General features: G+C 40.4%; 3 protein-coding genes across 6 annotated transcripts; 2 read left to right on the top strand and 1 right to left on the bottom strand.

The window, feature by feature from the left end:
• Nucleotides 1-595: 595 nt before the first annotated feature.
• Nucleotides 596-16,336, top strand: LOC6731214 (RING finger and CHY zinc finger domain-containing protein 1). 2 transcript variants are annotated; one of them, XM_016178894.3, is made up of 6 exons: nucleotides 596-757; nucleotides 2,183-3,046; nucleotides 14,678-14,839; nucleotides 14,903-15,061; nucleotides 15,394-15,672; nucleotides 15,732-16,336. In XM_016178894.3, the coding sequence occupies exons 2-6, from the start codon at nucleotides 2,465-2,467 to the stop codon at nucleotides 15,849-15,851; spliced, it is 1,302 nt and encodes a 433-aa protein (XP_016023756.1). In that variant the 5' UTR covers nucleotides 596-757; nucleotides 2,183-2,464; the 3' UTR covers nucleotides 15,852-16,336. The 2 variants fall into 2 exon arrangements, with proteins under 2 accessions (XP_016023756.1, XP_016023755.1); XM_016178893.3 differs by having other exon boundaries at nucleotides 596-779.
• LOC6731213 (lysophospholipid acyltransferase 7) lies at nucleotides 16,324-19,170 on the bottom strand. 3 transcript variants are annotated; one of them, XM_039292583.2, is made up of 7 exons: nucleotides 18,769-19,170; nucleotides 18,587-18,707; nucleotides 18,334-18,526; nucleotides 17,878-18,029; nucleotides 17,451-17,827; nucleotides 17,278-17,286; nucleotides 16,324-17,220 (listed from the first exon to the last, which is right to left on the bottom strand). In XM_039292583.2, exons 1-7 carry the CDS (start codon nucleotides 18,978-18,980, stop codon nucleotides 16,788-16,790), a joined length of 1,497 nt encoding a protein of 498 aa, XP_039148517.1. In that variant the 5' UTR covers nucleotides 18,981-19,170; the 3' UTR covers nucleotides 16,324-16,787. The 3 variants fall into 3 exon arrangements, with proteins under 3 accessions (XP_039148517.1, XP_039148560.1, XP_002078372.1); XM_039292626.2 differs by having other exon boundaries at nucleotides 16,324-17,202; nucleotides 18,769-19,169; XM_002078336.4 differs by lacking the exon at nucleotides 17,278-17,286 and having other exon boundaries at nucleotides 16,324-17,202; nucleotides 18,769-19,166.
• A 332-nt stretch (nucleotides 19,171-19,502) lies between these two features.
• LOC6731212 (protein real-time) lies at nucleotides 19,503-26,705 on the top strand. Its single transcript, XM_002078335.4, has 6 exons — nucleotides 19,503-19,935; nucleotides 22,464-23,399; nucleotides 23,464-23,722; nucleotides 23,783-23,901; nucleotides 24,505-24,826; nucleotides 25,397-26,705. The coding sequence occupies exons 1-6, from the start codon at nucleotides 19,873-19,875 to the stop codon at nucleotides 25,675-25,677; spliced, it is 1,980 nt and encodes a 659-aa protein (XP_002078371.3). The 5' UTR covers nucleotides 19,503-19,872; the 3' UTR covers nucleotides 25,678-26,705.
• The last annotated feature ends 53 nt before the right edge of the window (nucleotides 26,706-26,758 follow it).

Raw genomic sequence — 26,758 nt, 5'->3', positions numbered from 1 at the left:
TATGCCTGTATAAATTACACAATGCAATTAGCTGTTTGATTTATGACCATATTATTACCAGTATACAACGACTTTTACCTAAGGCTTTCTACTGCATTTTTGATCTTATAATAATGCATTAACATGATTATAAAGATCAATAGGTTAAAAGTATAATGCACCTTTAATAACTGGTCACAGTTTAAAACTATTACGATTATGATTTATGACTAGAGGCTTGCTGTCATAATTGGTGGGTGTGTACATAGTTTAATGTAGTTTCATGATCATCGCGGATCGATTATAATGCTGTTTAATTAAATTGATGTATTCTAACCATATTTTTGGCCTGAAAGATGTGTATCTTAGGATATGTATCTCTATCACAATATATAGAATCAGAATATTTCTATGTAAATTAGAAAGTTTTTGCTTAAAGTTACCACTTTCATGCTTATATGTGTACTGATTATGAAAACAAGGACACATGTCCACAAGGATTACCATAATTATGAACCCTAGTGCATAAATCCCCCGACTTCGCATCTGAATCTTGTATTTACCGCTTCGCTGGAGAGCTTTAAGCTCCGGATCGGATGAAAGCTCCGGCAGAGTGGCTGGGAGCAACAAGTGGCTAACTTCCGTTGTCAGTTGGAAGTCGAAACTCGCGCCGGACGAGTCTGCGGAATCCGGGTGCGCGAGTGGAACGCGGTTTTAGATTGTCGTGGCTCTTTAATTCAATTGACGATTTCGAGCTGCGATCTCCTTCGTGCGGCTGGTGTGTGTTGTTTCACTTTCAAGTATGCATACATATGTAGCGTATAATTAACAAATGGCTAAATCATAATTAAAGGCAGAGTTTCTGCGGATATCACAATGAGCGCTTGATAAAAGTCAAGAAGAGGGAACTTAAAAAGCGCCGAAACAAAACAAAAACGAAAAACACGTTAAACGAGAAATTGATTTTAAAAATCCTATATAAATTTGGCCATATAGATTTGGGTAAATGAACGAATGTGCATATGTATATATACGCCCAAACTGCGATTTGAAGGCGGTTTGGATGTGGATTGGAAACTTTTAGAAACCGATTAGCCAGATCGTGACATTACTTAATGCATTTGTCCGCCCGATCGATGCGTGCATGTGTGTGCGTGAGTGCGTGCGTGCGTAAACATGAATACCGAATTGAATCGAGTTCAAACTTGCGTTCTTTTCGCCGACTGGTTTTCCGGCGAGGCTGCCTTAATCGCCTTGCGTTTGTAATTTTAGCAAACTTTCAATATTTATTGTCGGTCCCAGCTCCCCGGCGCAGAAAATGCGAATAACAATCTGAGCAAACAAGATTCGGCAACGATTTTGCAGCTCGCCGCGCTGTGCAAATAAAAGTATATAAATGTATATACATTTATGTATAGCTGGTAGTTCCTCCTTTGGCGGCATCTGTATGTGCACCAACTACATGCAACAGCGACTTGCAGCAACAGCCAACCGATGAGCGAAAGTTGTGTTAACAACTCCCTAGCCGCAATTTCATTCATCATCCGCACCGTGTGCCAAGGCACTGCGATTCCCAATCCGTGGAGCTGTGAACGTTTTTGGCGACCTGCAGGCTAAGCAAGCGATTTATATGCTGCCGCTCACATGGCACAAGGTCCCATCCAAAAACAGCAGCGGCCAAGATAGTAGTACTAATGCGTAGATTCATATGCACACATTTGGGTTCTTAACAGGTTAATTATCATTTTATAATGGGCTTAATAAGTTTCCATTTCTGATCCAAAACTATACAGAAATGGAAGAAAGTGATCATAGGTCATTTTTATATCCATGTGTTTCAGGGGCTTACAGTCTCTTACTTAGTAACTTCTTAGATAAACTTACTACTATCTTAGAAGACCGATCTGTTCTTAGTGCTATTTTCTTGTCCCCCATTGTACGATGTGTACAGTGCGCGACGGCTAAGAAAACGGAGTGAAAATCAAGATAGTCGTTATCTAGTTTAGATGGCCTTTCGCAGTCGGGGACTGGGAAACATTGAAATGCAAATACGCCGCCTCGGTAGTTTCATTTGTGTGTCAAACATTGTGTGGGGGTGTGGGGGGTTTAACCCGGCTTAGACTCTAATCTGATCGAACGGAGTGTGAGAAATGGCCTGCCAATGGAATACTTACCACTTTCCCACACTTTTCAATCGCTTCAGCCGAGTGTGTCACCTGTGCGAGCCCATGAATACCCAAGGATGAGCTGGACAAACGAAAGTTAGTTGCGATCGCGTGAAAAGGGAAACCGGACAGTCGGTTTTTTGAGTGCGGATACAAAGTCTACATGTGGCACAACGACAACAGCATCGGCCAGTAATTTAAATGCTCCGCGGCGGCAATTGAAGAGCCAACAATTAACCACGACCACTGCAGCTGCGAGGCATAGTGGAAAATCACTTATATAGACGTATTACATACATAGAGTTAGCTCCTGCAGCAAAATGAAGAACCGCCAGCGAACGCGCCGAATATCGCTAAATGAAAACCACAACAGATACATGGACGGCGGCGGCATCGATGTACAAATAGTTACCAATACAAAGGAGCCCAATCAAGTCAATTTAAATTCATCGCCAGCAACGACGACCTCAGCGGAGGCTGCTCTGCTCGCTTCGCTTCCACTTGCTCAGATAGCGCAGCAGCCACATACCCATCTCCACACCCATCCCCATCTCCACCAGCAACACCAGCTGATTGTGCCGCCCACAACGATGACGGGCAAGTATCATCCAGCGCACGCCAAGCTGCGAAGATGCAAATCGACGCCGAGTCTCAATTGCGATGGCATGGCGGAGCCCATGGAGGAGGACCAGCTCCATCGCATTGCACCATGCTCACGTAACACCGCCGCGGAGGCTCAGCAACATGCACAGCCATCGTGCATCAGCAGCAGCGACGGCAGCTGCAACAGCAACAACTGCAGCAGCAACAAGTGCAGCAGCAACATCAGCGGTGCGCAGCCAACAACTCTGGAGTCTTTGCGCTTCGGATGCGCTCATTACAAGCGGCGGGCCATGTTCGTGGTAAGTGCAACAGGGAATCCAACTCCATTCATATCATCTATGGGTACTATGGATGTTTTTCCAAGCATTACATAAAACGAAAAGTCCCAGAAAAGTCTTAAAAAGTCATACACTTGAACTTCTTTGATTATATTACCAATACAAATTTTAATTGTATCTCTTTTTAGTGTATCTTAGTATCTATATCCATTCTTAAGATTAGTAGATAGATGTTCGTAGAATTACTAGACGGATCCATGTATTTATCATTATTGTTTGTACTAAGATTATTTTATTCAAACCTCAATTTGAAACCAGTCAACTTATGTGTTATAAGAACAAACTTCAATTTTGAAAGTTCTTTTTTTATTTTATACGGGTATAGTCCAATTCCATGGGTCATCAGATAAAGAATTATGTAATTGGAACCCCTATGCCACAATTAGAAAGCGAATCAATCATTTTTCTTTTATCAGCTAAAATGAAATGAACCCTAAAAATAAATATAAATTCAAAGTGAGAAAGCCATTAAATTTTCCACCCATTTGGAAAATTTTCAAGAAGATTATGATGGCGCCTCTTAATGCCATTTATGTGCCCATCTATCCATCTATCTGTGTTTGTGTGAGTCTATTCAACGCAGCTACCTTCCTGAAAATGGACGCATTTAACCTTTATTTATTCGTTTCTAAACAAATAAAGTGGCTGAACTCTAAACAGACACCTTTGGCGAAGATTCTTTTGTGTCTGCTGACTGGAATGTGAATTCAATTGGAGGGCATCGCTATTTGCACGGCAATTGTTTGGCTTGTGTGGACAGCTTGACGATGTCCGGCGTCCAAAAACTAACTGGTCAGCTTGCTCCAGGAACTCTCGGTGGAGGCGAGTGGCCACTGGCCAGTTAACACCTCCATTCGCCATTCATCTGGGCAAACAATGCGTTTGTCTTGATCGCTCGCGTTTGGATAACAAATTATGGGGCATCTAAAAATGGTGTGTGTGCACATAAAGCAATCGTAGCTCGGCTATATTCAGGTCTTTACCTTAACAATTAGTAGTAGCCAGCAGGCATAATTATCGTGAGGTGATAAGTACAGAAGTTCGGTGGTGGGAAAAGTAACTCAGTAGTGCTGGGGAAAGTGGTAAGCATTTCATATAAAGTATCTCATGCAGAGAAGACTGCAGCTGCACTTGATTAGATAGATTTGTTTGGGAATGACCTCGATTATTAAATAAACAAAAAGAAAGTTACATGTAAATATTTAAGCACTTATAATTCCTACAGTAGTGCCAACCAATTCGCGATATGAATTATTAATTCCCCAAAAATTCATTCCTATGCGCTATTGCTTTACAATACTTTCCAAAAAATGTCACGTAAATCCGTATACACGCTTCAATCTGTCCCACATTTTAATAAAATTCGAATGTAGAGGTTTTTGCTTTCGTCTGTACACCGCGAGAAATTCGGATAAGCAAGGGTTTTTTTGTGCACTAATGAGGTGCCCATTGAGTGTTGAATCAGCTGGTTTATTTTATAGTCAAATATTTATTTTCGCCCGACAGTGCGTGAAATAAATGTATACATGAATGTGGACATAAGCTCAATGCTGAGAGCCGTATGTGCAATTCCCCCAAGTGGAGCAATGCCCCATGGATATCGCCTGTACCCGCGAATCTTGTATCAATTTGTCTTAGAAGCTTTGTTTCGGCTTGGCTAAATAAATTTGAGATGTCTGGAGTTAGCCAATTGCAGATGCAAACGAGCATTATAATACGATCGTTAGTGAAGCAGAGGAATAAAAGCGGGGGAAACACAAAGAAACCGGATTCGAAGACTCTTCTCCGGTCGGTTCTGTACTTCAAGTGTTATCATCGCAGCAGCAGCAGCAGCAGCAGCAGCAGCAGCAGCAGCAGCAGCAGAGTTGAAATAAATACTTGTATACGAAAAACTGTTGTTAAGTTATAAATAATTCTCAAAGATAGTGGAGATAGATGTGTGCGAGGCTGGCAGATACAAATAGCTGGGTGTAAAATCCCAAATAAGAAGACTTTACTCGTTGAGTTTTTGTAAGAAACTGTTTTTATTTGGAAATATCTTCGGTTTAAATAGGTGACATGAGAATCGCATCTTAAAGTAAATGGCCTACGCAGAGGCCTAAGTAAATAGTCCCCGCCTTATCGAGGTCCCACGCTCGGGCACATCTGCCTATCTTGAGCGGCGAGGACCTTATCTGTGGTCTCCCACTAAGGGACTATTTTAGGAGGCGGGGAACGATCTCAAGTGACTGACTCATGTGGTGTGCACATGTTTTTGAGCAATGCACCCATGTCGCCTTAGATAACAAAATCCTAAATATAATTTATCGCTCTCGATTCATTTACATAAGATATGAACGGAGCCCAAAATTGTAAGTCTTTAAATATATTCGTGTTCATGTGTGAACATTCTGCCAAAGGGCCAGCAAAGCTGAGATGTACATTAGTATATTAGTTGCATTTATAACAGCAGTGGACTGTATTTATTTGATATATGTTCATTTATTTTGCAACTAAGATTTCAATGGGCCTAGTTTTTCTGGCTTTTAATTTTATTGGATTACAATTATGGTTTATATTATTTTTAATTCAACAATTTGTACTCAATTAACTTATTTTAAACATTTTGCTTTTTCTATGTAGAAGTACATTTTCTATTAAACAACGATATAGTGGACTGTATATTTTTATTTGTTATATTATTTTATTGTTTATTTACTATTGATATTTATAGTACTGGCAACGGACCTGCAAAGGTTATTGCTTGCATTCTTTGTTGCACAGCACATTTCCGTATGAAATATATTATTAATACTATCATTAGTATTAAAGCAATAATTAATCCAGCATGTCCGGAAATATGATGGAAATGTAAATCTTTCAATTTTTGATGGTTCTCTTTCATAAATTTAATTTCATTATTCAATCGTTCAAATTCCTCAGTATGATTTAATATTGATAGTTTCAGCGGATCCCAAATAATCTTCGGCACTTCACTAACTTCTCCTATATAAGGTGTTGATAATAATTCTTCACTTTCGGACTGAATGTTATGGTGGGCAACTAGAATTTTATCGTCGGTTCTTGCCGTGCAATATGGCGCAATGCTTAAAACTCCTTGCTGAGGCAAATCAAACAATTCAATTTGAGAGCCAGTACATTGCAGACGGACTTTTGAATTCTCAGGAACCTTAAACAACCAACTACTTTTCTTTTCTAACTCTACCCAGTAACTTTTAGAGTCGACTACTGTTTTATAGATGCAGTTCGCCGCTTTATCTGGCTTTAGAGGCTGAATCTCACATGCATTATCATTCGCTGAATTCCAGGGCCAACTTCCTTTGCATATTCTCTTATTTAATTGCCATTTCTGACATTGATTTAATGTGGCTTCCGTCATTATGTGATAGGAATCTATCTCAAAATTATAAATTAAATATTCGGACGTTGTATGCACCATTATTATCCGATCTTCATTTCGAATTGGCACCGGAATAAGCCTGAACAATTTGGATGGATGCCTGCTAAACAGAGGCACTTTTGCACTAATGATCAATTTATCGTCGATGAATAAACCCCTGGCTGTTAACAGTGTATACACCTCCTTAAGTTCCGTACCTGACCGTTTTCCTGGAATTACTAGGTTCTCCGAAAGACTCTGCTGAATTTTGGCAATTTCTTTTTTAAGCTGATTTGGCCTGAGAATATTTGTATTTAGCCTACCGTGATTAATATCAATCAACAGGCTTATAATGCCTGCTTGAATTTTTTCGCCTTCTTCAATCAATGAGTGTAGCTGTTTCGTAATCATAAAGAATTTTATTGATTCCTTATAAACATAATAATTTTCTTTAAGAACTTCTGTCATGTTCTCAATTCTTATTTGCATACTTCTAAAATTGGAGTTAACATCTTCTGTTGTTCTCTTTAATAGATTAGCAGTTGAACCAACCACAGATGTTTGTTTTTGAATTAGTTTATCAAGGTTGTTCTGGTTATCTAACAAATTCTTCATATTTTCTTCTAATTGCTCTCTATCATCTTCATCCATTATACCAAATAAAATATGATACAAGGAACCCATAAATTCGAAAGGAGCACGCTTGCTTCTAGATCTAGACTGCATCATAAACAATTTATTGTTTTCTTCAAGTTCCGATAACTGACTTTGCATATTATCTAAGACTAGACTACATTGCTCTTCAAAGCTATGAAGTCTTTCGCAAACTTTCCTCATACTTTGTATAAGCGCATTACCCTTTGTTAACATTTTAAAATATGGATCCATTTTATAATAGATAACCAAATTCCAAGAAGTACTCACAATCTCAACATCTCCTAGCGGGTCTAGATATATTGCTGAGGTTTTATTTATTTTGTCTATAGAATATCTTGGTGCTATATCTTTAGGTAATGCGCTAGAAACTTGACAACTTAACACAAACAACAACATTGCCATAATGATTCCGATCTTGGACATTCCCGATGTCGCTCTAGTTCGTCTTTTTGGCTCTTGGTCAGCCTCATTTTTGTCAACAGACTTTATTCCTTCCAAGGGACAAATTTTAGTAATGGGTCTAGTGATATATCCTTCCTGCATCTTTACTTTAGCCACTCGGACCTTATCATCATTCCCCTTATGCACCTTTTCCACCTTTCCTAAAGGCCATCTTGCAGGATGACAATTCTCATCCTTTAATAAAACTATTTGCCCTTCTTCTATATTAGGAATTTCCTTTTTCCATTTATTCCTTTGCTGGAGCGTATGCAAATATTCACTTTTCCACTTAACCCAGAAATCTTTCTTCATTTTTTGGATAAGTCTCCACCTATCCAAATTTCCGATTTTTTCATCTTCCATTGGTTCGACTATTTCTAAAGGTGGTCTTCCAATTAAAAAATGACCTGGTGTTAAAACTTCTTGTTGGTCCTTCTCACTAACTATAGTGTATAATGGCCTTGAATTTAAGCATGCTTCTATTTGACATAAAAGAGTTGACATTTCTTCGTAAGTCAAAATAGTGTCGCCGATTATACGCTTTAAATGGTATTTCATTGACTTAACTCCAGCTTCCCAAATACCTCCGAAGTGAGGTCCTGCCGGGGGAATAAAATGCCAATCAATCCTGTCCTTTTCAAGCTGCGCTGCAATCGTTATATTTTCTTGTATTGCATTAAATAACTCTTGATCTAATTTTCTTGCAGCTCCTACAAAATTTGTTCCGTTGTCTGAATAGATATTGGAACATTTTCCCCGTCTAGCAATAAATCTTCTGAGTGCTGCTAAAAATGCGTCTGAAGTTAGATCGCTTACCATTTCTAAGTGTATGGCTTTGGTGGCCATGCAAACGAATACAGCAACGTATCCTTTAAATGTTTTTTGGCCACGATTTTTTGAACATTTAACATAATAAGGACCTGCGTAATCTATTCCAGTATTAAGAAACGGGAATGTCATCGTCACTCTATATTTTGGCAAGTTACCCATTATTTGCTGAGCTGTATTTTGTTTATACCTTGCACACGTTACACATTCTCTTAAATACTTTTTCAACGAATTTTTCAACCCGAAAATCCAATACTTTCTTTGGATATAGTTTCGCATTAGGTTTATCCCTCCATGCAATGTTTCCTTATGAGCATTTTTTATTAATAAGCTTGTTAGGTGGCATTTTTCTAAAATGATTGGATGTTTAACATTAAATTCTGCATTGGAATTTTGCAATCTTCCTCCAACTCTTAGAACCCCATCCTTGTCCAAAAATGGATTCAATGACAATATTTTATTATTTGTCTTGATTTCCTTTTTGATTTTAAGGCACTTTATCTCTTGCCTAAACTGGTATTCTTGTTGTTTCTTAATAACAACTGTTTCCGCTATTCTTATCTCCTTTACTGAAATAATTGATGAATAGGCTTTATTTCTTGTTTTCATCTGCACGAATCTATTTATGTATGCTATTATACGTATAAGTTTTTTTATACTGGAATACCTTTCTATTAATTCGTAAATAGGATCATCTATTTTGTCATTTAATACCGTATTTATTAAGACAGGTTCTTCTACAGACTGCTGCCGAGGCCAAAGTTCTTTTGGGTCTGCTAGCCATTTCGGACCTTTCCACCAAAAATCACAGTTGATCAACTGGTTAGAATCCACTCCCCTGGATGCTAAATCTGCTGGATTATCCTCTGACTTAACATGATTCCATTCAGTATTTTTTAATTTCCGAATGTCATCCGTTCTTCTTTTTATAAATTTGATCTTACTTTGACCACTGTTAATCCATGCTAAGGTAATCGTGGAATCACTCCAAGCATAGATCTCCATTATATTGTCAATTGATCCTTTTAGTCTTTGGATTAATTCACTAAGCAGGTGAGCTGCACACAGCTCGAGTTTGGGAATTGTCTTCCTATTTTTTATAGGGTTGACTCTACTTTTGCTAGCTATTATATTAACATGAGGTCCTACTTTAGCATAGACTACTGCAGCATATGCTTTTTCGGAGGCGTCCGCAAATCCGTGAATCTGAATGACTGAAGAACTGTTTGAATTAATCCACCTTGGGATTCGAATATTCTCTAACAATAATAAATTTTCTTTATATTTTTCCCAATAATTTTTATCTTCTATGGATAATTCCTGATCCCATTCACTTTTATTTATCCAAAGTTTTTGAATAAAAAGTTTTCCTGAAACCGTGACTGGTGCCAACCATCCTAACGGATCAAATATTTTTGCTAGCGTTGATAACACAACGCGCTTATTTATATTTTTTGATTCATCATTACAATTTACGCTGAACTTAAATAAATCATTTTGAGGTTCCCATTTTAGTCCTAAAGTTTTAACACATTCATTTTCGATAATATTGAGAACCTTATTGTCCCCTGTGTCCTCCACAGTGGTTAATATTTTGGAATTGTTGGAAATCCATTTCCTTAAGTTGAATCCAACTTTCTGCAATTCATGGAGAATTAATGTTATTAATTTATTAGCTTCTTCTACCGAATCAGCTCCAGTCATTAGGTCATCCATATAGAAATCATTCCTAATTATTGCACTAATAACTTGGTTTTTACATTTATCTGCAATATCTACCAGAACCCTGGTAGCCAAATATGGTGCAGATGCAGTTCCGTAAGTGACTGTGGTTAATTTATATGTTTTAATTTTTTCTTTTGGAGAATTTCTCCATAAAATATATTGATATTTTTGATCATTATTATCTATTTTAATTTGTCGGTACATCTTTTCAATGTCTGCCGAAACAACAAATTCCCATTTTCTCCATTTAATAATAATGTCAAAAATATCTTTTTGAACTCGTGGCCCAACCCACATTATGTCGTTCAAACTTTTGTTATTCGTAGTTTTTGCTGAAGCATCAAAAACTACTCTCAATTTGGTCGTAAGGCTTGAATCTCTAATCACTGCCTGGTGCGGTAAAAAATATTTGCCTTCATCACTCACTTCAATCATGTGTCCTAAATCCATGTATTCATTCATGAATTTAGTGTAGTCAACCTTAAGTTTTTCATTTCTTTTTAGTTTTTTCTCCAGATTCATGTAACGAGCTATCGCTTGTTTCTTTGAATCTCCTAAGGTGACATCCTCCTTGAATGGAATTGACACAATGTATCGCCCATCTGAATCTTTTTTTGTCGTTTTGATAAATTTATTTTCACAGATTTCAGACTCGATATCATCTTTTTCTTCTTCTTCCACTTCCCAGTAGCGATCTAACTCTTTTATTTCTATTGTTGTGGCTACAATGGTTTCTTTTCCTTTGGATTTTTTACATCCAGAAACTATCCACCCGAAATCAGTTTTTTGCCCAAGGAGACCGTCTATTTTTATAACTCCATTTTGCAGAATGTGAGTATATACGTCTGCTCCAATGATTAGATCAATGCGACCCGGTTTATTAAAATCGGGGTCGGCTAATTTAAAGTTCTTCCATTTTTTCTGATCAACATTAATCGTGTTGACTGGAAGTGCCTTCATAAGTTTTGGGAGAATAATTGCTTCAATTTCTAAATTTTTCGGAGAATTTCTTATCGAAATAACCGCTTTGTGCTTGGAGATGCACGTTCCTGTGGAAGATACTCCACTTATTTCAGTATGAGACCGAAATTTTTTCAATTTTAGAATCTGTGCAGACTCTTCTGAAATAATTGTGCTTTGAGAGCCACTATCAATCAATGCTCTTAATTGTTCAAAGCCTCCATACCTCGACTTTACTTGAATCAAGGCCGTGGCCAACAAGGCTTGACCTGTTGTTCTACACGTATTCACTTTTTCTGGATTATGACCTGCAAAGTGAAGTAACGTGTGGTGAGGTTTACGACAAGTCGAACAAAGCTGCTCGCTTATACATTTTTTACCAAACGGATGCCTCAGACATCTTAGGCAAATCCCATTTTTTCTTACCCAGTCAGACCGTTCTGCTGGATTCATTATTTTAAATTTATGGCATTGAATTAAATAATGCCCTGGTAGTTTGCAATATGCACAATTGTCACTATAATTTTTATTCTTGTTATTATTAATCATTTTCTTTACAGGTTTTACTTCCTGTGAGAATGATGATATAGAATTGAGCCTTTGCTCTAAAAAGTCCATGACATCAGAAAGTGCCTGTATTTCTTTTGTCTTTTTAACATGGCTTTCATATAAATTGAGTGATTCTTTATTGAATTTCCGAAGAATTATGTGAGCGAAAATTGCATCCACATCTTCTGGTAATTGTGCCTTTAATTTTATAATATAAATTGACTCGTTAATCGTGTCAATAAATGTCTTTATTTGCTTATTGGATTCTAAATTTAAATTTGGCATATCCATAAGCCTATTCATATGATCTGAGAATATGTTTCTTTTATTCTCATATCGCTTGGTCAAAAACTCCCAAGTGGCTTCATAATTTTCTCCAGAGCCGAGCAGTAAATGAGTAACCACATTTCTGGCTTCTCCTTTTAATGCTGACTTTAGATAATTAAATTTGAGAGAAGGACTGAGATCCTCTCTCACATGTATGAGCTCTGTAAAGAGTTCATTAAAAAGATCCCATTCTTTGGAATCACCAAAGAAAGTGGGAATCTGTATTTTAGGCAGGGTTGGTAACTCCTCCGCCTTAACAACCGTCGACATTTCAGCTTTATTTATTGTGCCACTGAGTCGACTATTAATGGCTGTAAGAATATTTTGTTTGTCAAATTCAAGTTCGCTAATTTCTTCTTCGAATAGCGAGCTCTCAAAATGACTATTCACCTGTTCAATCAGGTTATCTATTTTATGCCATAAAAACTCAATTTTATTTTTCCTTATTTTAAGGAAATCTGGACTACTGTCTATTAGTTTAGACGTATCTTCTAGATATACTCGAAATTGGCCAACATTATTTCGAAATGCCTGCTCTACTTTTAGAGCGTTGTTTTGTGCTATACCCTCTTTTTCAGGGTGACCACACATTTCAAGGTTTAATGTAGGGGGAGGGTTTGATTTAGGGACAGTGTTTGATTTAGGGAAAGTGTTTTCTACCGACTCGCCCTTAATTTTTTCATTTTTATTTTTAATTTTTTCTAACACCATCATTATTAAATCATACTGCTTCGCGTTAAAATATTCATGATCGACAACGCCGATCTTTAACAAATTGCTATGATTAGCAATGAAACATTTTTGAAGCTCATTTAATTTTAGAATTTCTACATCTGTTAATGTTGGTTTTACTTCCAACTTTCTAATTTCCAAAATAATTTCGGACTGCTTCTTAAGGAATTGAATAGTCTTTTCTGACATCATTTTGAAAATTTTTTGTAATTTCTTAATATATATAGTACGTGTATATGTATTTTATATGTATTTATATATATATGTGTGTTTGGATAAACAGAAAATTCTTGTTTTGACTTAGCTGATGTCGTTGTTGTTGCTGCTGCTGTTGCTGCTGTTGTTGCTGCTGTTGCTACTGCTGTTGCTGCTTCTGCTGCTGCTGTTGTTGCTGCTTCTGCTGCTGGTAGAGGCTCCTTTGAATTTGACTTCCTTCTCTTCTTTAAGGCTCCGTCGATGTTTAAAGATGATTTTTTTTTTTTTTTGGCACGTTTTATTATTTTTGTAGTCCAGTCAGATTTTTTGTTTTTTAGCCATTTATTTCGGCATTTATGCTCTTTTGGCATATACACTGCACTCTATTTATGAGCTGTTTTAATGCTATTAGAGCATTTATAAGGCACTGTTTTCAGGCACTTTTTATTTAATTTATGCTCTTATGGCATATACACTGCACTCTATTTATGAGCTGATTTAATGCTATTAGAGCATTTATAAGGCACTGTTTTCAGGCACTTTTTAATTTCACAATTGCTGATGTATGGCCTCAAGCACGCCTTACCACAATTTATAATGGTACACAAAGCAACCTTTAGCTATAGACTATAAGGTGCTTGTTTTAAAACATAAAAGATTCTTTTGTATCTTTTTGCTTTTTATATTTATACTCTGTTCCTTACCTTTGGTAGGGGGAAACAAGAGTCACTTATTTTTGCTACCTTTAGCTGTAAGATGCTTAAAGGAGCTGGCCTTTCTCTGAGTTCCTTACCTTTGGTAGGGGGAAACTACAGAGTCGATTAAAGGCTCGAAGGACCAAATGTAAAATCCCAAATAAGAAGACTTTACTCGTTGAGTTTTTGTAAGAAACTGTTTTTATTTGGAAATATCTTCGGTTTAAATAGGTGACATGAGAATCGCATCTTAAAGTAAATGGCCTACGCAGAGGCCTAAGTAAATAGTCCCCGCCTTATCGAGGTCCCACGCTCGGGCACATCTGCCTATCTTGAGCGGCGAGGACCTTATCTGTGGTCTCCCACTAAGGGACTATTTTAGGAGGCGGGGAACGATCTCAAGTGACTGACTCATGTGGTGTGCACATGTTTTTGAGCAATGCACCCATGTCGCCTTAGATAACAAAATCCTAAATATAATTTATCGCTCTCGATTCATTTACATAAGATATGAACGGAGCCCAAAATTGTAAGTCTTTAAATATATTCGTGTTCATGTGTGAACACTGGGTGTTGGCTGTAACTAAGCCGAACTCGAGGATAGAAGATAAAAAAAGGCATAAACTAACTTAGTTTCAAACTGTATCTCCTAGACAAAACTGATCGAACTTTATCATATAGTTCGAGCTGTGTATCGACAGGTGAACTAATTAGCAGCCACCTAATTAAACGACACGCAGTACCTTTGGCATCTTTACAAACGGATTGGGGATTCACCCGCTGATTTCGTACAAAATTCGATCCAGTTTCATGTGCCTTGTTTATGATAATGCTAAGTTATTGTCTTTGGCACGTAGACGTCACTGGTCCATTTGTTTTTTTGGTCGGTTTCCAGGCAGATTTCTTAAATTAGCAACTCTATTTGGGAGTTAGGAGTCGTGCTAATTGCCGCGCGATAATAGGTTTTTTGTAGTCCTTGACTGGGGGAGTAGGTGGCGGGGAGTCTCAATCTCAGCTCCATTTAAAGTGGAATATTTTTGATCAGCGATTTCTTTCCAGCACTAATTTGGTCCGATTCTGATCACGCATCTATATCTTTCGCAGACGCCCTGTTGCAACAAGTTCTACAAGTGCCGATTTTGCCACGACGAGAACGAGACGCATCACTTCGATCGCAAAACGCTCACCGAACTAATATGCTCCGAGTGCAATACGCGGCAGACGGTGCGGGAGCAGTGCCTCAATTGCGGCGTGCGATTTGGCAAGGTAAGATATCCATCCAGGTGTCCAAAAATCACTCCTAGTAATATCATTTTGATGTAATTACAGTACACCTGTCTGATCTGCAACCTCTTCGATGATGCGGACAAGCAGCAGTACCACTGTCACGGATGTGGGATTTGTCGCATTGGCGGTGCGGAGAACTTCTTCCACTGCGAGGTGTGCAACATGTGCCTACCTATTCAACTGAAGATCGATGGCCACCGGGTGAGTTGGAACTACAGTTGGCACTCCATTGCGCCCGATAAAATTTTGGCCTGTAAGTGGGAATGCTGATCTCCGCGATTCGAAAGCAAATCAAAGAAACAGCCAGCTGGCTGGCACATTAACTTTTTTTTGTCAATTCATTACCAAAACCGGTTGCCTAATTGCTATATGTAGCGATCTGTGATCTGTGATCTGCGATCCAGTTGAGTGGATATGAGTGTCAAATGTGTTGAAGGAATGACTTCATTAATTGGCAGCGAATTGGGCCAAAGACTGGCATGGCTGATTGCGCTAAATCCTTGCTAATTGACAACGTGTCCATTTTCCCGCAGTGCGTGGAGAACATCTCGCGATCGCACTGCCCCGTGTGCCTGGGCGACATCCACACCTCGCGCATACCCTGCCACATTCCCGACTGCGGACACCTGCTGCACAGGATGTGCTTCGACCAGCTGCTGGCCTCCGGCCACTACACCTGTCCCACCTGCCAGACCTCGCTGATTGACATGACGGCGCTGTGGGTGTACTTGGACGACCAGGCGGAGCGCATGCCGTTGCCACTGAAGTACGAGAATCAGCTAGTACACATATTCTGCAACGATTGTCACAAGGTACGACTATACATATATACACAATATAAGCTCTTATAACCTTACCCACTTCATTACAGACTTCAAAAACCAAATTCCACTTCATCGGACTCAAGTGCGTCCATTGCGGCGCCTACAACACAACGCAGGATGTTAAGCGCCGCCTGTCCCTGGTCACCGATGAGCCATCCTCGGCGTGATATCCAACTGATTTAAACCACATCAGCATCCATATTGGCATCAGCAACAGGAAACCTCTTGCCATGCTATCCACACATCTGAGGACACTGATTTGTTAGCTCAAGACAACACAACAACTGAAATCGAAACGCATTGAATTTAGATCAAATTCGAGCTGGTATCGAATATTAAACCATACAAACACAAACAAAAGGCTCCATAAATGATTTAAACGTTGCCTGAACCCCTTTCGATTTACAAATATCAATTAGGTTTAATGCAAATAGTTAGTTTCAATCGTAATAGGCATTTAAAAACATTTTACCCTAATTGAGTTTTTAAATCTATAGATTTTTTATACACAACATACATTGGTAAATTCAAATTTTCACTCGAATTTCAAGTATTCTATTTTGCAAAAATTATTTTGTATAAATCTCGAATTTCTTTGTACACATTGCAAACTTCGTTGCCAAGAATAAAAAGTAAACGTACAAAAAGGGAACTTTATTGTATTTCCTTTTATATGCATTATAGTTTAAAATTGAATGATCATATCGGGATTTAATATTTCTATAACTTTTGACTCCATTTTCATAGGCTTTGGTTAAAATATATATCTATAATTATCTCTCTTTAGTAACTTTTTAGCATCTAATTTTAGATTTTATCAATATCAATATCATCACCTTCCCAAGAAGAAGTGCGGATGGAAGCGGGTAGAAGGCGTAACAAGACCACTTTGTACATAATTAAAATGGTGACTTATTATACTATTCTGTGGAGAATAACATCTCTAAGAAGAAAATTCGTTTGATCATCATAATATACAATTTAAAGGAAGAAGAAAGGAATTTTTTTAGTTTCCCCCCATAGAATATCTATTGGAAAACTTAAAGGAAGTTGTGTTTGAATGGAAACTACCAATTAGGATTGCTGCCAACAAACTGGACACTCTACTGCGCCTTCTCCTTCTCTATTGCGGCAGCGATTCCATCTCCGCCAGCTGCTTTCTCTGCCGCGCGCTTCTTTCTACGTTCGGCCGCTTTCCTCTGACTGGTGAGGTAAAAGCCTAACGCAGTCATGACCGCCCAACTGACGTAGCCAATATGATAGACCGAGCTATAGAACCGCCAGATGTTGCCAAAGGAGGAGAGCAGGAAGGCCTCGCCCAAGTAGCTAAAGGCGAACCACTTGAAGATCCAGAAGGTGACATCGATTACCCTCCGGCTGGTGCCGGTGGCACTCTTGCGCACTAGCTTATCCCACATGTCCTCCAGGGAAACGTAGAAGGGAGCACCCATGATGCAGAAGTAGTGTCCCGGCCGGAATCCGTGCCAGTAGGCAGAGCACAGCAAAGTGGCGCCAGTCCTAGGAAGATCACAAAAGCTAATTAGTAGGCGGAACATAAGCCAAGCTTATAGTTAAGGTAACTACTAGGAATACCTGCCAACCCTGCGAGCAGTAGCAAAGGGAAAGAACAACAACGACAAGAGTAATACGAGAAGCAAGCAGTAAAAAACAAAACTACGATTCTATGAAACAAGTTAACATTTGAACTTCGACGTGGAGTAATCGAACTATTTAGTTTCATAGAACATCCTAATTTTAATACGCACCTGTATTTCTTGCTGGGGAAGAGCTTGTACACATTGACAGCCAACCAATACTGGACGCACACATTCCAGTGCTTCATGCCCTCGCGGAAGGTCCAGCATCTTTCCACCTCCAGAACCCTGGTGTTCACAATCGTTGTGAAGTTGTAGGTGTGCTTATCGGCGTCGCGCTTTAGGTGCTGATAGCGTTTCCGAGGACCCTCGCCATTGTTGGGATCGGATTCATCCGGATAGGCTCCGAAGCCGGCCATTGTGCAGACACATTCGCTAAGGGTCAGTCCGGTGTAGATGCGAGCGCGGAATGTAAAGAACGTGGGCCACACGTACAGCAAGCGGTACACAAAGGAGCGATCATTGAAGAACTCATCACTCAACGCATACTGAAAAGTAGTCAATTTAGTAATGTTTTGCGGCGTGCTCAAGCACTCACATCCAGTGGCCACATGTAGTTGGTTGCCAGGTATAATGCGCAGTAGAAGACGGCGTACTTCAGCTTCTCAAGGGTGGCTTCAACAGTTGGAGCGTGGGTTTTGAACGGCATCTCAAAGTAGTCCCTGTATGTGCGATACCGATAATAAGGACCTGCAATAAAGGAACATGAGTGGTTCCGCTTTAAATGCAGATTTACAAGTAGATACTAATACTAATACTAATACTAATAGATACTAATGATAATATTGATGCGATTGAAATCGATTATATGCATGTGTGCGTAATGTTTTACAATCAGCAATTGAATTGGACTTTGGTATCTACTTGCGTTGTGACTAGACAGACTTTAATAATGCGTGTGGATTGGAAACTAGTATCTACTTGCGTTGTGACTAGACAGACTTTAATAATGCGTGTGGATTGGAAACTAGGTTGAATCTGCTCCGATCTTCACCTGTAAGAACTCCAATGTAGTTGAAACTGTAGTGCAGGATCTCAGCGGCACTCAGGTTCTGTAGCTCCACATCGTAGTCGGTGATCTCGATTGGACTCTCCTGGTGCACATCCCGCTGGTCGTTCTTCTTCTGCTCGTCGTGCGCCTGCAGCCGCTTCCAGGCGGCAGTCTTCTCGAAGGCAATGCCCGAAACCTGCCGATGCAAGGATGACGAGTCAAGTTATGGCAATGATTAGATGGTTATGCAACCCACCTTCAATGTTAGTATCATTTGTATCATGTTCGTGTGGCCGGGAATGCCTAGGTAGAAGTCGAAAATGCGGAAGAACACCAGGTAACCAAACATGACCGCAAACGTGACCAGGTGACCCTTGCTGGAAGAGGGAGAAGTAGTAGTATTTGCAATTTTCCACAGGTTCAGGACCAATAACTTACCTCGGGTGCACCAGGAGCACGGCGGCCGTGCCCAGTGCGAGGGAAACAAAGCAGTGCAGGCTGTGGAGCCCCGAGACAATGACAACCACCAGAACACCCAGCGCAGTGGACACCAGCTTGCGCTGGCCCTCGTCCGTGATCTTCTTCACATAGCTGCCGGCTCCTATGCAGCCCAGCAGGCAGATCACATAGATGACGTCGTCGATGCTCATCCTGCAGTGGATACTCGATCCCCCGGCTATTGATTTTTGATTTGTTTTATCCGCTCCGCAGAGGCAGTGCAGCCAGTGTTGCCACTCCTATGACGGTCACCTATCGCTTAACGGTATTTTCGCGATATTATTTATTGTTTGTATCTAATAAATTTAACAAAGATACATTTAAGTCCCATACAACTGCAGTAGCACAACTGATAATGCATAGAAATTACTACAGATGTCGCTTTAAAAAAGGTTCAGAATTCATAGACTTACCGAGAGATGTCGCATGCATAAGTATTCAAAATTATTCCACTATGTTTTTTACGCCAGTTAGTTAGCTTTCACCAGCAATTCATTTTCGTTTTTATGCGGTTTGCTTGATTTAAAGTTGTCCATTTGCAGTTTTTGCATATACTACACTCGGTGTGAACGCTTTGCATCAGCACTTTCAAGCGGCCGTGTGTGAACTGCATATTTCAAGTGCATTGTAATCCCTGGATACAGTAAACCAGCTTCGGTATTCATCGGGTATTTTTCCAGGGCGAATGCCTCCTAGCGAAAAGCGGTCACACCATTGGCGTCTGTTAATCAAACTGGGAGAAAGGCTTTCTCTGGTTTCCACGGCCAGGCGGTTCTCTAGAACTCCTACGCTAGGAGCCAACGGATACCAGACACAACTCAGTGAAATAAATAGCAGTGGCGTGAACTGTCACGAACAAAAAAACAAACCCAGCTCGGTAATCAGTGCCCAAGTTTGGTCACCTTCCCCGCCCCCGCGCGCCCACTATACTGCAACGGAAAAGCGCAGAGTGAAAATTGATTTTTTAAACAGTGCGAACTCCACAATCAGTGCAACGAAAATTCGAAATAAAAAACACGGAACGGACGTTTGAAAGACAGCAAGATGGTACAAAAATTCCAGTCCCCCGTTCGCGTCTACAAATATCCTTTTGAGCTGGTGATGAAGGTGTGTACATTGCATTTTCCCCTCTCCATTTCGTCGTGTGGAGTGGGCGGCCTTATAGGCGTGTCCCACTGCCTGTTTACACATACCCATCAATTTAAGTTTAAATTGTGCATTATGCGATGGCATAGCCACTAATTCACAGCGACTCGCAAAGGGTCATTGTATATCGTTGTTTCCGCTCGGACAGTTGCTTCATTTATTCAAATCCAAACTGCAGATAAATAAAATTAACCTTGGACAGCAATTCCTCCCGCCGCCCACCGCGCTCTCTCTCTTTCGCAGTTGCGCCCGAAGAGCGAGATAGAGATAAATTCTTTATCCAATTGAATAATACACACGGCATGTACGTGTGTGCGTGTGTAAATAGTTTGTGGGAGAGAGGGGGCGGATCGGTTGAAATGACTTGTTTGTGAATTTTCCATTTATTTTTATTAATCTACTGATTGTTTGCGTCCAGCTTTGCGTTTTAGCCTCATTTATATCATTGACTTGGAGAAATTGTTCTTTAATTTACATAATGCGCCTTTTTGAATGTATTAACAATTGTTGTTGATAGAGCTTCGAAACTGGGGTAATAAATTTATAAGATAAAAATGGTTGTCTTTTTTATTGAAGCTTTTCCCCCTCCTACTTCTATTTCCTTTTCAAATCATTTCATTTTTTGCCTTTCCACCGACTGATAAGAAAACAAACTGTTGGTTGTGCCAGTATTTTTTACCTAAAAAGTTTATTTAAGCAACAGAAGTCGCTTTAAGTGCTCCTTTTTGTACTTAAAATAACTAAACAGTCATATTTTGGACTTTTAAACTAATGACTAAATTTGTAGTCCCTACGCAAATCACCTAAAATGAAAAGCCTATTATGGTTATTCGATACTTTGAGTGTTTATTATGTTTTCCCTTGTAGACAGAAGTAAGAAAGCGCTTTTCGTGACAGAAACTTAAAAGTCTCAAATGTCAAAGGTCAAACATTTATTCTACGTACGTCACCGGCAGGGGGAACTTAAAATCTATAACAATGATATTTAAGCAACATTTATGAGTCGCACGAAAGGACACCTGTCCACTCGCATGTCCCCAAAGATGCAGGCAAAGTTCAGCATTTTAGACTATTACCGACCTCCTGGACAATTAAGACAGCCTATCTGAATAATTAAGGACTCCCAGTGCCAACGACACAGTTTGCTGGCTGGGTCTGGGAAAAATATGGATATTGGAAGACATGTCCATGTCGGTGAGGAGTCGCTACGTGTTGGATGGCTCCCACCGCACACTAAATTATTCAACGTGTGAATATCCACATGAATATCATCATGAATATCCACACAGCGATTTATGACCTTTGCACTCGCATCAAGGACTCGCAACCACTAGATAGAATTATGATATGTACTTCAATAGATTCACACCTTTCCTTTAGATTGCACAATTATCGATATGGAAAATGTATTTTGGATTTTCATTGTTTATTGCTTCTAAACAAGGTATGAAGTTCAACGCAACAAGAATAAAATGGATCTTACGCAATGAAAATGTATTTGTCTAAGAATTTTAAATTTGTAAACCCAACAGTTGCATGAAAACAGCCAAATATTAAATGCAAGAGAACATGTGGGCGTTTTTGAATATATTATTTCAATTGTATTGATTTGTTCAATCAGCAAGAAATTTTGCAGCGATTAGGTTGTTCGATTTTCAACTGCGCAAATTTTTGAAACAGCGATAATTTTGTAGTTTTGACCCATCATTGATATAATATAGTCGTGTTGATCAGCAGTGTTTAGCATGCTTCTCAATAAATGGAGCTATTCTATGTTTGTTCATAAGTAAATGCAATTGTTTGGCTAAATATATTTAGCAATTCGGGAATTTTTATTTATTATATATGGAAGAAAACACAAGTAAACAACATTTTCAGGCACTGCTCTCACCTGCTTAAATATTGCGCTTTTGCGTATTTACGCCATAACCAAATAAATAATTAAATAAATGTGCGTCTGCGAATTGAGTTTAAAATCCATCACTCATACGCGCTGTTGACTTTAATCAAAAAGTTTGCTTTGAGTTTTCTTTAAGATTGCAAATATGTGATGCTTCTTTTTTAGCTCATAATAAGCTATTTAGTATAGAAATATATATATGATAGATTTATATGAAATATAGGAAACAAAATTTCGCAACCGCCGTAATAATTTGACCTTTTTCATCGAAAACCCAGGCACGATTGGCCAAAAATAGACCTTCGAAATTGTTAAAGGCTTCTGAGACGTTGGCTGCAATCTCTGGCGGAGGATGAGCGAAAACGGGGCGGGATGGGGTGCATGTACATAGATGGCTGCAGGGCCAAGTTATAAATTGGCCAGCGTTCAAGGTCGCTTGGCAGGGAACCGGAATATAGAAAATAAATACATACACTTACCAAAACTGTTGCTAGCAGATTGAAATCACTAAATACTTAGCTATCAAAGGGAGTCCTTAAATGTATACATTTGGCATATTTCTAACTTGATACCCTTGTTGCTACCGCAGGCGTATGAGCGGCGCTTTCCCACATGCCCGCAGATGCCCATCGTGCTGGACTGCGAGGTCATTAAGGACGAGTCCCTGGAGGACGGTGCCAAGCGGAACACGAGCCGGCGCTGCAAGCTGGCGGTGGACGCGCCGTACATCTTCAAGAAGCTGATTGGCGTGGACCATGTGTACTTCCTGCAGCACAACTTCCTGGACATGGCCAACCGCACGCTGAGCATCGAGGCGGTCAACGAGAGCTTCTCGTCGCGCATCGAGATCTTCGAGCGGTGTCGCTACTACGCCCACCCAGACAACTCCGAATGGACGTGCTTTGACCAGTCGGCCACGCTGGACATCAAGAACTTCTTCGGTTTCGAGCACTCGATGGAAAAGATGGGCATGAAGCAGTACACGCAGACGACGCTGAAGGGCAAGGAAATCATTGAGTTCTTTATCGGGCAGCTGCGCGAGGAAGGCGTCACGCACGTGGAGCGTTGGACATCGCCCAGTGATGCAGCCAAATCACCGACCCTCGATCTGGCTTCGGATCAGCAGCACAGCATTTTGCTGGACGGCGACTTCATCGCCCGCAGCCTGGGCCAGCTGTCGCCCATGCAGGAGTCCAAGCTGCTGGAGCTGCGAAAAATGCTGGATGGTGTCGATGACTTGGAGCGTGTGCCCAGTTATCAGACCATCCTGCGTTTCTTAGCAGCCAGGGACTGGCACGTTAGCCAGGCCTACGCCATGCTGTGCGATTCGCTTCGCTGGCGTCGGGAACATCGAATCGACGCTCTGTTGGCGGAGTACTCCAAGCCGGCCGTGGTGGTGGAACACTTTCCGGGCGGCTGGCATCATCTGGACAAGGACGGTCGACCCGTTTACATTCTGCGCCTGGGACACATGGACGTCAAGGGCCTGCTGAAGTCGCTGGGAATGGATGGACTACTGCGATTGGTAAGCAGGCCTGCGTAACTTATCGCGGATATTTCCTTTTAAACGATATGTTGTTTGGCCACAGGCTTTGCACATCTGCGAGGAAGGCATTCAGAAGATCAATGAATCGGCCGAACGCCTGGAGAAACCAGTCCTCAACTGGTCCCTGCTCGTCGATCTGGAGGGTCTTTCTATGCGCCACCTCTGGCGTCCCGGCATCAAAGCCCTGCTCAACATCATCGAGACTGTGGAGCGCAATTACCCAGAGACCATGGGCCGTGTCCTAGTGGTGCGAGCGCCCAGAGTGTTTCCCATTGCATGGACAATCGTTAGCGCTTTTATCGGTGAGTCTGATCTGGACGCCATAAGAAATTCCCTGTTAACAACGCTTCGAAATCCTGCAGATGAGCACACCCGATCCAAGTTCCTGTTCTACGGCCCCGACTGTGCACACATGAAGGATGGCCTGGCCCAGTATCTCGACGAGGAGATTGTGCCGGACTTCCTGGGCGGACCGTGCAAGGTAAGCAAGCAAGGCGACAGCCACGACTTCCGGTGGCGCGTCTTCGGTTGGGAGCCCATTACTGCTGCATCTGTAGCTACGTACTTACTATATTCTGTTATTATTGTATCTGTGCGTAACCTCTCTATCCCTCTGGTTCCGGCCTTGATTCCGGCTCGCTGGGGCTGCTCAGACAGAGAACCAGCTAGTCTCGCATGCGGAGCAAGTCAGTCAGAAATACTTTAGCCATTGTTATTTAACCAAATGCGATTGTGTAAGCATCCTACTCTCTTGTTCTCTTGCTCCTGCTCTCGATTTCGTTTGTCACCATCCACAACGACAAATTGTACTGTACTCGTCCGCCTTTGTCTTACTTCCTCGTTTTTGTTTCTCACACTTTGTTCGCTGTGCGGTTCTGTTGCAAACTGTGTCAAGCCCATGTGCGCAGCTTAGCCATGACATTCCTGCTGTAATACTTCCTCCATTGTGCCCCAGCGTCCATATCCACGTCACTTAATCTCTCTGTTCACCCGGCGGCTGTCATACATGTGCTCAGTCCAAGCCAACAGCCACGGACCCCGCCCACCAGAAACTGCTCTAACGTATTGTCCTCTTTCCACAAAGACCATGATTCACGAGGGCGGACTGGTGCCCAAGACGCTGTACAAGATGAACTCGCTGGAGGATCACGACGACGAAGTGGCCGCCGAGCTGCCCACCACTGCCGCGGCACAGGCTCTGGTTCCAGGCAAGCGACTATCCGCCAACCAACAGCACGACCATCGCAATCTGTACAAGAGTGTGGATCTTAAGGCCGGATTCGCGCACGAGCTGCTCATCCGGAACGAGGATCCCAAGAGTGTGCTCACCTGGGACTTTGATGTGATGCGCAACGATCTGCACTTTACGCTCTACCGGGTCACCCAGGAGCTTCCGGAAAAGAATGGTGAGTTATTAATCCACTTACAAAAGGTTTTCATGCTGCTTTTTGTTTTTCTTTTGTTCCGAGAACTGGTTTCTGTTACTATGCATGTGTTGTTGTCTTTCAAAGGTGCGAATATCACGATGTTGTTGCCTCATTAGAAGGTGTTTTTGTTTACTTAACACTTATATAAAAACACAAAGCCAAGATAAAAAGCGCAAAATTCGGAAAGTGGAAACGTATATACCCTTTCAAAAAGAAAAGAATACTTGTTGCCAGGCAAATTAAAAACAAATTTAAATTGAATAGCTGACTGTTATAATTTAATATATAATCATATAAATATTATATATGTACGCATGCAAATTTTTATACACTTTCAAAGGTATCTGTTGCTAGGGCTCAATTAAATTGATAAGGCGAGTATTCTGGTTCCGGTTTATTGATAGGAATTGCTTTTCATATGTGGATTGATAATGTAGTAAGATTCAACAGACCAACCCTATTTTATAAAGCCTTTTGTACTTTGAACCTTATAATTAATTAATAATTTGCTTGACAGTTTACATATAATTAAATGCCCTTTGCCCACAGATTCCGCCGTCTCGTACTTTGATCTGCAGGACTTCGTCGAGGGGGTCAATTACTTCCGGGAGGAGCCCACGCTGATTTGCCGGCACAAGGAGAGCGTCCAGGGGTCGCACGTGATGCATCACAACGACAGCTATCTGATGCACTGGTTTAGTCCATCGGGCGCTCAGTTAAACGTCTTCTACGAGGTGCTCAGCTCGGCCAACTACAAGGGCTCAATGACCAGCCTGCAGTCGGCGTTCTCATCGAACTCGTCGGCGGCCAGCTCGGTGCAGAGTCGATGATATGAGAAAGCCGGGGATGGCGGAACGAACGGCGCCGAATGGAGATCCCCGGCATTGGAGGAGCCCATAGCGGCGATGGGGGAGGACATTCTCACGGGCACCCTGATGGAGAAGAGCCTGAATCTATTTGAAACGCCGGACGTATTCTTTTAAGACCAAAAGTGGTAATATCTTGTGTTTTAGTTGTCTTTAGTTGTTTAGCAGAATGTTAGTTTGATTTTAAATTGTATTTAGCTCAAATAGGCCATTTATTTCCTTTTAAATTTATTATATTCATTCAATATATACAAGCATTCATATTATTGATAATCTTAAGACAATTAGAAATATCAGCGGTTTAGATGAGCAACACCAAAATATCACGCAACGTTTTATTTGAATCGTCAATTTTAATTTTTCGTAAGCAGCTCTATAAATGAAGTTTTAATGCGTACATATATATGTAAAAGCGACGTAATTTTTTCTAATGGAACATTTTTAGCAACAATTAAGGAACTTATCGCGATTGCGCAGCCACTGAAACGAAAATAGAGAAATTGAAATTGTAATCAATAACTACGTGTTACCTAATTAGTTTAATAAACAAATTGCCGAAATGGCTTATTGCAAGGATTTTAGCCAGAACTTATACAAAAGAGTGAAATGTAGGGTTTGAACTCGAAATACACACGTAGGTTATAGTTAGACGTCAGATTATAATTATAAACATAAAATTGTATTTTAAACATTCGAATCCAGAACGTTTTTGATTGCACACTAATTACCCCGTCATTTGTACGTTTTTAAATGCTTATATCAATCAAATCTCCAAAAAATCAACTTTAGTGTCTCTTTTTGGATATTGTTTATTCCATTAAATACTAATTACCATGCGGATGTTTACAATTTAGTTTTATAAATAATCTGACGTGTATTGTAAGAATAAACTGACAAGCCAATAACGAAGGAAAAACGAGTGCATGTTAACTAAGTGTGTAAGTTGTATTAAGAACGTAATCAAATAAATGCTATTAGATCAATTACATGTACATATTCGCATTTTATTGAATGTTTAGAAGCTGGGGGCTTTTGAAAAAAAAAA

This window comes from Drosophila simulans, chromosome 2L, assembly GCF_016746395.2.
Source record: "Drosophila simulans strain w501 chromosome 2L, Prin_Dsim_3.1, whole genome shotgun sequence".
Lineage (NCBI taxonomy): Eukaryota > Metazoa > Arthropoda > Insecta > Diptera > Drosophilidae > Drosophila > Drosophila simulans.
This window is presented reverse-complemented; position numbering and strand designations above follow the sequence as displayed.